Genomic DNA, 10,827 nt, shown 5'->3' with positions numbered 1-10,827 from the left:
TTCAGGCAGAGGAAGACAAAGTCAACAGTCTGACAAAGTCCAAGACCAAGCTGGAGCAGCAAGTGGACGACGTGAGTAGAAATAACTTTTTTCTTCTTTTTTTTTGGCCCACTTAAACCTCCATGAGATACTGACTTTGATCCAAACAGCTTGAAGGTTCCCTCGAGCAAGAAAAGAAGCTCCGTATGGACCTCGAGCGTGCGAAGAGAAAGCTGGAAGGGGATTTGAAGTTGGCCCATGAAACCATAATGGATCTGGAGAATGACAAGCAGCAGTCTGATGAGAAATTAAAGAAGTACGTTTCCCTTTTATTCAGTTTACAGTTACTTAAAAGTGATAACCTATTGTTTTGAATATTTACACAAACAATTTTGCTACACAGGAAGGACTTTGAAACGAGCCAGCTTCTTGGAAAGATCGAGGACGAACAGTCACTCTCTGCTCAGCTTCAGAAGAAGATCAAAGAACTCCAGGTTCGCTCAGGACCTAATAATGTCTCCTAGAAGATTCTACATGATAGATTATTTACTTGACTTTAGAAAACGTGATTATATGAATATGCTTCTCAGGTTTTGTTTTATTTAAACCTAACAGGCTCGTATCGAGGAGCTGGAGGAGGAGATCGAGGCTGAGAGAGCTGCTCGGGCCAAGGTGGAGAAGCAGAGGTCTGATCTCTCCAGGGAACTGGAGGAGATCAGTGAGCGGCTGGAAGAAGCTGGAGGAGCAACATCTGTGCAGATTGAGATGAACAAGAAGCGGGAGGCAGAGTTCCAGAAGCTACGTCGTGATCTCGAAGAGTCCACCCTGCAGCACGAGGCTACGGCCGCAGCTCTGCGCAAGAAGCAGGCCGACAGTGTGGCCGAGCTGGGAGAACAGATCGATAATCTCCAGAGAGTCAAACAGAAGCTGGAGAAGGAGAAAAGTGAGTTCAAGATGGAGATCGACGATCTCTCCAGCAACATGGAGAACATAGCCAAAGCAAAGGTAAATTAAGAAGAAATTATCTGACTTTTTTACGCTTCCTTAGAGTAAAAAAAAAAAAAAAAAACACTCTCCAGTAAACGATGTTTTTTGTTTTGTTAATTCAAGACCAATCTGGAGAAAATGTGTCGCACTCTTGAAGATCAACTGAGTGAGATGAAAACCAAAAATGATGAGCATGTGCGGCAGCTAAATGACACTGGGATACAAAAGGCCAGACTGCAAACAGAGAATGGTGAGAATATAATATATCACTGTTAAAATTACTTCTTGTTTCAATCTACTTTTTTTTTTTCAACTTTTTCAAATCTTAGGTGAAATCAGCCGCCAGTTGGAGGAGAAAGAAGCTCTGATCTCACAGCTCACACGCAGCAAGCAGGCCTACACCCAGCAGACCGAGGAGCTTAAGAGGCACATTGAAGAGGAAGTTAAAGTATGTCCTCATTAACAGTGTTGTCTGACAGATACTAGAGGTCTAAGTCAATTCTGCAAAATTAAACAAAAAATGTATTCACTTCCCCACAAGGCCAAGAACGCCCTGGCTCACGCTCTTCAGTCGTCCCGCCATGACTGTGACCTCCTCAGGGAGCAGTACGAGGAGGAGCAGGAGGCCAAGGCTGAGCTGCAGAGAGCTCTGTCCAAGGCCAACAGCGAGGTGGCGCAGTGGAGAACCAAATATGAGACTGATGCCATTCAGCGAACTGAGGAGTTGGAGGAGGCCAAGTAATGGAGGAGGCCAGAAATTGAAAACAGTCACACGTGCATTTCATTTTTCACCTGTTATTAACCTACATTCTTGGTACTTACCAGGAAAAAGTTGGCTCAGCGTCTCCAGGACGCAGAAGAAGCCATCGAGGCTGTGAATGCAAAATGTGCTTCACTGGAAAAGACCAAGCAGAGGCTGCAGGGTGAAGTGGAGGATCTGATGATCGACGTGGAGAGAGCTAACGCTCTGGCTGCCAACCTGGACAAGAAGCAGAGGAACTTTGACAAGGTTTGATTTTTGTTACTGTTTTAAGCTGTAAACAAACATTTCTGAATTCTGGACAAAAAAAAACTCAAAACATACGATGGGGCTTGTGTTCTTTAGGTCCTTGCAGAATGGAAGCAAAAGTATGAAGAGAGCCAGGCGGAACTGGAGGCAAGTCAGAAAGAAGCTCGTTCTCTCAGCACTGAGATGTTCAAGCTGAAGAATTCATATGAAGAATCTCTGGATCATCTGGAGACTCTGAAGAGAGAGAACAAGAACCTGCAACGTATGCTGTGTTATTTAAAATCCACTGCATTCACAGAGACACTGACCAAATAATGTAGAAGTTTGTGTAATTTAATTGGTTTTATTTGTCGGTGTTTTTCCAGAGGAGATCTCTGATTTAACTGACCAAATTAGTGAGAGCGGAAAAACCATCCACGAGTTGGAGAAAGGGAAGAAGACTGCAGAATTAGAGAAGTGTGAACTTCAAACTTCACTGGAAGAAGCTGAGGTTAGGACTTGACAAAATGTATTTCACATAATCAGTCATGCACAAGATCTCCAACGTAGGTGCAACTTCTCTGCAGGCCACACTGGAGCACGAAGAGTCCAAGATTCTCCGTATCCAGCTGGAGCTGACCCAGGTGAAGAGCGAAATTGATAGGAGACTCGCGGAGAAGGACGAGGAGATGGAGCAGATCAAGAGGAACAGCCAGAGAGTGATCGAGTCCATGCAGACCACACTGGACGCTGAGATCAGGAGCAGAAATGATGCACTGAGAGTCAAGAAGAAGATGGAGGGAGACCTGAACGAGATGGAGATTCAGCTGAGCCACGCCAACCGCCAGGCCGCTGAGGCTCAGAAACAGCTGAGAAATGTTCAAGGACAGCTGAAGGTACGGAAAGATATGGAATATATCTTCAGGTCAGATGGAGTTCACTACTTTAAGACCACGTCACGAATGTGTTTCATTTTCTCCTCAGGACGCTCAGCTGCACCTGGACGAAGCCATAAGAAGCCAGGAAGACATGAAGGAGCAGGTGGCCATGGTGGAGCGCAGGAACAACCTGATGGTGGCCGAGATTGAAGAGCTGAGAGTCGCACTGGAGCAGACGGAGAGAGGCCGCAAGGGGGCCGAGCAGGAGCTGATTGATGCCAGTGAGCGTGTGGGACTGCTGCACTCTCAGGTGACCTCAGATCAGATGACAAAAAAATGTTTATTTTTCTGTTTTATGTACAGTTAAATAATTCCATATTGACTTTTCTCTGCAATAGAACACCAGTCTTATCAACACCAAGAAGAAGTTGGAGACCGACCTGGTCCAAATTCAAGGAGAAGTAGAAGATGCGGTTCAGGAAGCAAGAAACGCTGAAGAAAAGGCCAAGAAGGCCATCACTGATGTGAGTCGACATTAACTTGGAGACAGTTCCTAAAAGCAATCCAAATACTCACAGTGGTTGTGTCTCAGGCTGCCATGATGGCTGAGGAGCTGAAGAAGGAGCAGGACACCAGCGCTCACTTGGAGAGGATGAAGAAGAACATGGAGGTGACGGTGAAGGACCTGCAGCACCGCCTTGATGAAGCTGAGAATCTGGCCATGAAGGGCGGCAAGAAGCAGCTCCAGAAACTGGAGGCCAGGGTAAAGATGAATTGGGTTTTTTTTCTTCTTTGTTGTTTCGTGTTTTCGTCTTTGGCCATAACAGCAGTTTTCTTAAATTACAGGTGCGTGAGCTTGAGAGTGAGGTGGAGTCTGAGCAGAGACGAGGAGCAGAGGCTGTGAAAGGAGTGAGGAAGTACGAGAGAAGAGTGAAGGAGCTCACATACCAGGCCAGTGCTGTTGTCATTAGTTAATAATTTACAAGATGTTGATGCATGTTTATAATTTATTTGCATTTCCATCACTCTGCAGACTGAGGAGGACAGGAAGAACATCAGCAGACTCCAGGATCTGGTGGATAAACTTCAGATGAAAGTGAAGGCCTACAAGAGACAGTCTGAGGATGCTGTGAGTTCACAACATCAACACTGCAATAAAACCATAAAACCAAGAAGATGAAAGAAATAAACTGATCAACACTGAGTCAAATCCTTGTATGTGGTTCACAGGAGGAGCAGGCCAACACTCACCTGTCCAGGTACAGGAAGGTCCAGCACGAGATGGAGGAGGCCCAGGAGAGAGCTGACATCGCCGAGTCCCAGGTCAACAAGCTGAGGGTCAAGAGTCGGGAAATTGTCAAGGTAACTACGGTATGTGAGATTGCATGAATGTCTAACGTGTAACATTTGAGTTTTCTGAACAAAATATTAAAAAAAAAAAAATCTTTTTGGTTTTTTTTTTCAGATCAAGGAAGCAGAGGAGTGAAGGGAACAGTAACAAACAGTAACAAGTCCTTATAAAATATAGGGATCTGTTGTGTTTAGCATGTTAAGCATGTTTATCACATTGTCAGTGACTGACTCAAATAAATAAAAGTAGATTTTGCTGCATCTTCTTTTCTTGTTGTGTCTTTTAAAACAAACAAAAATAATAACAGTCTTGTCTGAAAACCAGTCTTTTGTTGGTAGTTTTAGTATTTCTGAATGTGCATCCCAAAAGACAAATAAAAAAAAAAATCAAAAAGCTTAATATAAAACTCAAAATGATTCTAAATTCACCCCGACTTCATTTACTAGATGAAATGGTAAAAAGATTAGGAGCAGAAGGGCATTTCCAAATAAGTTTTTTAAACACTTGACAATTAGAAATAACAAGTAATGAAGGGGACATTAAATAGAGAGAGTTTCCCTCCTCCCTTTTGGGGGGAGAGTAGGGTGGGAGGCATGTGTGGCCCGTGGCTCCACTCATCACTTTGGGGGGGTATGATGGGAGGCATGTGTGGCCCGTGGCTCCATCCTCAGTCATTTTTCTAAGCCAAATATCGTAGTCATTAAATGCGGATAGCAAACGTATAGGTCTTTGGATTTCAATGAACTATACTGCCATCTGCAGGTCACTGTATGCTACCAACGTAATCACACTTTTATTCCAAACTTTTAAACTACTATATTTATGTTATTTATTGTTTCTAAAGTGGGTAACTAATGTCACAGTTGAAATTAAAATTAAGATAGAAACAGCAACAAATATTTAAAAACTGAAAAAAATTAAACCTTTGTAAATATACAGTATATACAGTAACAGAGACACTTTGGTAGATGATTACATCAAAAGTAACATCTGAAAATATAGCTACAACTAAGCAGGAAAAAAATATTTTTAACTGGCAAAAATGATTGGTATGGCTTGAAAATAAAGAGACAGCGTTGGGGGCGTGGAGCTAATGGAGGGGGGGGGCACAGCAAAGGCAAAGACCAAAAACATGTGACACCTCGACTTAGTTCTGATGCAGACATTGTACGAAGGAAGGGGGTCTGCAGAAGATATTTGAAAATCACGGCTGTACTAATCTGCGAACGCGTGTTTAGGCCAGCAGAGGTCAGCATTGCACGGTGGACAATCTGTTTCTGTCAAGTGGGGGGTAGGGGAAGGATGACGTCGTTGCTGGGGGGCTTATAAACAACCAGTGATGTCCGGTTCTGTTTACTAATGCGTGTCTGCCGTTAAAACGATACGTTTTCTAACCCAGACGACGGTGTCTGTCGTCACTGGATCCGTTTTCTAAGAGGATTTCCGCCGTGGTTTCTGATGCGCACTGCGCCTCGTTGACACTGCAGTATCTCCTGCTGCAGCATCTGGACCAGGTCTGCACCACAAACAGAGCCATGCGTCCCCACTGAGGCTCAGGTCCTCGAGGGGGATTTTTTTTTCGTTTTGACCATGCAAAAATCTCTGGTCATTTTCAGCTGCGCAGCGATTTTGCGTAGTGAAGACCGGCGTCAGCGGTCGAGTGTGCTAACCTGAGCACCTGTGAGTGTTTAACGCGGATTGTTTTTTTTGTTTTTTTTTGCTTCGTCAGATGGACTTTACCGCAGGAGAAAGGTCAAACCACCGAGTCTCTCTTAACAGAAAATGAATGAGGGACAGGAAACCTCGGATGCCGAGGACACGACTCGCTCCAGGAGCACGACCTTGTCCCCGCCGCGGCCCCCGGGCCTCTCTGAGCGGCTCTCCTGCCCTAAGAACAGCGTGTGTTCCCGCTCCTACTTCGTGTTGGTGATGGTGTTTTTCCACGTTTACATCATTAATGTCATAGCGCTGCTGTTTTACGTGCACTACAGCAGCAGCAGCGGCGGGCAGGACAACGGCAGTCAGAGTCGTGACGCCCCAAGCGGTCACCACCAGCAGCGACCCGAGTCTGCACAGAAACCACAGTTACTACGAGATGTTCCCCTCACCAGGATCGAGGGAATCAGAGTGAGTACAACGGTGTGCTTCATCACCATGACAACCTACAACCTATTCACTCCACCACACAGTCACTCACACTCGCTGTGATTTGTCTTTCAGGTGGGACATGTGCAGAGAGTTGCACTGGTGCCGGGGAAAGTGCATGAAATGCGGACCCTGAGTCTAAAACCTCTGTTGTTTGGTGAGAGACGAGTGGATAATATAGAAAAAAAAACAGTTAAATAATAATCAGAAAATATAGAAATATTTATGCATGCGCAATATTTTTTGTTATTGTTTATAAACACAGAGCATGCAGTTCCGCCACAGTCCACTGGTCCAAGGTTACTCTTTTTCTGCAGCTAAATCATTATTTTTTTCATCAACTAAAAGTTGTAATTTAAAATAATTTGAAAAAAATTTAAAAGCAGCAGTAAAATATAAAGGAAATGAGGTTGAAGTTCAAGTCAGGATTGTAAAAGTAAATATAGTTCTGCTGCAGTCAACATCCATCATCCAACATCCAACAACTGACCCATTTAGGACCGTGCTGATTGGTTCCCTGAACACATCATTACCTGAAAATTTTCCATACAAATACATCACATTACTGTATGCAATCTCTACTGTAATGCAGCTCCTCTTAAATCTTTGCAACAAAACTGACTAGTACAAAATTGCAAAAAGAAAATAGAAAAAAAAAATCAGGAAAAAAATCTGTAGCATTATAATGATAATAAAGGTGATAATAAATGTTTTTTTTTGCAGAGATTCCTGGGTTTCTGTCAGAGGATGAATGTCGTGTTGTGAAGCAGCTGGCGCAGCTAAAGGGTCTGATGGAAAGTCAACTAATGGTACAAGATGGTCAAGAAGATCTGGCCAAGGAGCTCAACCTCAGTCCAGAGGAGATATTCAACCTTCTGGATATCAACCAGGACGGACAGCTGCAGCTCCACGAGGTATACGTCAGCCCTGATCTTTAATTAAAACACAATCCAACCTCCTACAGAGCCACTGACCAACAGAAGAAAAATGCCCTTTTCTCCACTTTGTGATAAATAATGAAAATATTGTAGCTGAACATCTGTTGCCTAGTTGCAGACCTCCTGTAATAGCCCCTTATTTTGAGAACCACTGGCCTACAAAGTTCCATGCATTAAGCCAAGATTGTCAAATTTTGTCAAAAAATTGTCAAAGCTAGAAATAATAGCATCATTATCTTATGAAATATTGAAAAGTTTTTTTTTTTTACCAGTGATTGACTATAAACTTAATTATAGAAAATTCATCCAGTATTTTGGATGAGAGTTCTGAAAACCCCTGCTGACTACTTGTGGTACTGCAACCCCAACAGCTATTCTACAAGGCTTTGAAATTGAGACTCCACCCACTGTTTATAATCTGTTTCTGTGGTCAGCTGTAGCTGTGCCCTGATACTCAAAGTACGTGTCTTTGTTTCCACACCTTTGAAAGATTCTGACTCACTCCAGAGTAAGAGACGGCATCTGGCTGACACCAGAGAACCTGAGAGAAATCTACGCTGGGCTGAAAGTTGACAAGAACGACGATGGTAAGAATAGAGATTATTGTTTGATTACCAATAATAGTACATGAATGTTAAAACAATTACTACGTTTGAAATAAAAATTGGACACCAAATTGAAACTCGTGAAATCTAATTCCTACTGTAGAAATACTGTCTCGGAGCTCTGACTAAAGTGCTATAAACTTTTTTTTTTTTTAAACATTGCACAGGATTGCTGAGTCTGGAGGAGTTCAGGCTTCTGAGCAGCGACGCCTTTCAGCGCTTCCTGCTGCAGCGAGGGGTCAAGAGGAGTCAGTTGGTGAGAAACAGCAGACACACGTGGCTCTACCAGGGCAAAGGAACTCACCAAGTTCTCCAGGACATCAAGTCCAGGTACAGTAAGAAGAACTTCACATTCTAAAACATAAGTCGTCCGTACGACACCACCTGACCAACGACTGACTTCTTTACAATTCCTTTGTCTGTCCGTTAAAGGGTGACTCGTCTCACCCGTCTCCCACCCACGTTAGTGGACCTCAGTGAGCCCCTCCAGGTGGTTCGCTATGAGGAGGGGGGGCACTACCACGCCCACCACGACAGCGGCCCTGTGTATCCTGAAACCGCCTGCACACACACACGACTTGTGGCCAACACCTCTGCACCTTTTGAGACTTCTTGCAGGTGAGACACAATTTTAACGACAACGAACGAATCCACAGACATCAAACATAGACGTGGACGCCCGAGTCCAACTGTCCTGCGTGGTCCTACAACAAGCTGACGTGATAGTTCGTTTGACTTCATGTTGTCAAGATTTGTAATGATAATTATATAAATAATAATATTATATAAATTATACAGCATTGCTGTGATACAAATATTTGACAAATTTTGAAAAATTAAATTATCCAAGAAATCAGTCTAAATTGTTCCAAAGTCCAACAGCAGGTCCCTGCTTGATAAGTTAATTTGCCGCCCTGAAGTGTGTGTATTTTTGTTTGTGTGTTTTATGTGGTTGTGCGTGTGTATATATATAGTTGCACCATATGTGTGTGTGTCAAATTAAATCTGTGTTGCACACTTAGGTACATCACAGTTCTCTTCTACCTGAATTCTGTTGAGGGGGGCGGGGAGACCGCATTCCCCGTGGCAGACAACAGGACCTATGATGAAGTGGTGCGTAACTGTGTGTGGGTCTGGAACTGTTTTTCTCCACACACCACTGTCTAAGTACTGTTTACATACTCTGCATGTCCCTGACGTCCGTGTGAGTTCTGTTGTTTGTCACCGTGTGCTTTTATGTCCTGACGTTCAACGAAACCTGTTGGTGAATTTGACCGTGTCTTTTAGTCTCTGATACAGAACGACGTGGACCTGCTGGACACCAGGAGACACTGTGACAAGAGTAACCTGAGAGTGAAGCCCACACGGGGCACAGCCGTGTTCTGGTACAACTACCTTTCTGATGGAAGAGGTGGGATTCACAAACAGTAAAATATGAAGAAATTAAGACATAAACATTTAAACATATAATCCTAGTGTTCTCAAACCAAGGCTTGTGTATCACAAGTGGCTCTCTTCAGTGGTGTGCAGGGTTAATGTGATGCTCATTAATGTCAGGTGAATCACTACATGTAGTAATGTGTTAAAAAAAACATTCATTCTCCATTTGTCAAGAAGAGAAAACTTTCTTCTCCTCTGAAACTTTTTTCCTTTTTTGTAAATGTTTGAAAATTCTAATCACCTAATCTATTAATGTGAGCAAATTAGAGCTAAGAAATGGTACAGACAGATGCTGCTTTAAATGTTAACAGATTCTGTGCAGTGTGCTATAAAAAAAGTCATCAGTTCTAATTTTTAACTAAGTAAATCCAAGTTAAAATCTAGATCAAATAATCACTTAAATATATATTTTTTAGGCAGAAACTGACCAACTTAATAGTCGTCAAATGAAAAAAAAAAATACTGTACATCAGTTCAGTCAAGTGTGGTAATCATAAAGCATAAAACAAAATTCCACTTAAATCAGAAATATTAAAAAAAAAAATCTACTGTACATCAGCTCAGTCAAGTGTGGTATTCATAAAGCATAAATCAAAATTCCACTTAAATCAGAAATATTACTCAGTAATATCACAGCAACACACTGTATATGATGGCCAAAAATCATGTTCCCTACAAACCATTTGATAAACGATGCTTATATACTGTATATGTTATCAGGTTGGGTTGGAGAGCAGGACGAATATGCCCTACATGGAGGCTGCGTGGTCACCAAGGGCGTTAAGTGGGTCGCAAATAAGTGGATCAACATCGACCCGGACTACGCTCGACAGGCGCGCTATGAGCAGCTCGTGTCACAGCAGCCGGAGGAGGAGGAAGAGGAGGAGGAGGATGAAGGTCTGACTTTGAACACTGACATACAGAGTTCAGACATCCATCAAGACCTGTAGCTTTACAAAAAAAACAAGTTTATACATAGAGTAAGTTTGGAGACGTCTTCCTTCAGTCGTGTGCACAACATTTTTTGGTGACACCCTCTGTGACTGGTGTGTAGATAAACCTATTCAGGGAATGGAGTCACAGTGAGTTTATGCAACAGCGAGGAGATTTTAAGTTAAAGGTTTGTTTGTATTTTTTTTTTATAGTATAGTTTTTGTTTTGTTTTTTTAATTTGTCCAAAAAGTGTGTTTGCCCAAAAAGTATGTTGCACTAGAAACCTGTCAATCTTGCATGTTTCAGTTTCACAGGGTTTGCTGTTGTGAGAAGCAGAAATTGCACTTGAGAAAATTGAAAGAGCTCCAGTAAAAAACATTTGAATGCACTACCTTGTTACTGCTTTCTGTTAGTGTGATGCATGTTGTCTTGTTTCAACTCAATTCTCACATTCGTCCGATTAGAAACACACTATCTGATTGTAGCTTCAGTCTTTATTACGATTCCCTTCCAATATGCACTGTCACGCATTCAAACAGAATAAAGTTCAGTTATTTTAAAAATTCTTCTTGTGATGGTTTTT

The 10,827-nt window shown here is 42.6% G+C and overlaps 1 protein-coding gene across 3 annotated transcripts; it reads left to right on the top strand.

Annotated features, from left to right (window-relative positions):
- Window positions 1-5,265: 5,265 nt before the first annotated feature.
- Window positions 5,266-10,807, top strand: p4htmb (prolyl 4-hydroxylase, transmembrane b). Of its 3 annotated transcripts, none has more exons than XM_008319728.3 (10): window positions 5,266-5,697; window positions 5,913-6,310; window positions 6,404-6,485; window positions 7,052-7,242; window positions 7,757-7,853; window positions 8,039-8,201; window positions 8,304-8,489; window positions 8,894-8,984; window positions 9,159-9,282; window positions 10,032-10,261. In XM_008319728.3, the coding sequence occupies exons 2-10, from the start codon at window positions 5,966-5,968 to the stop codon at window positions 10,259-10,261; spliced, it is 1,509 nt and encodes a 502-aa protein (XP_008317950.1). In that variant the 5' UTR covers window positions 5,266-5,697; window positions 5,913-5,965. The 3 variants fall into 3 exon arrangements, with proteins under 3 accessions (XP_008317950.1, XP_024916145.1, XP_024916146.1); XM_025060378.1 differs by lacking the exon at window positions 5,266-5,697 and having other exon boundaries at window positions 5,984-6,082; window positions 6,175-6,310; window positions 10,032-10,807; XM_025060377.1 differs by lacking the exon at window positions 5,266-5,697 and having other exon boundaries at window positions 5,966-6,310; window positions 10,032-10,807.
- The last annotated feature ends 20 nt before the right edge of the window (window positions 10,808-10,827 follow it).

Source organism: Cynoglossus semilaevis, chromosome 11 (genome assembly GCF_000523025.1).
Source record: "Cynoglossus semilaevis isolate Cse_v1.0 chromosome 11, Cse_v1.0, whole genome shotgun sequence".
Taxonomy (NCBI): Eukaryota; Metazoa; Chordata; class Actinopteri; order Pleuronectiformes; family Cynoglossidae; genus Cynoglossus; species Cynoglossus semilaevis.
The sequence above is the reverse complement of the archived record's forward strand: the minus strand, read 5'-3'. Positions and strand labels throughout refer to the sequence as shown.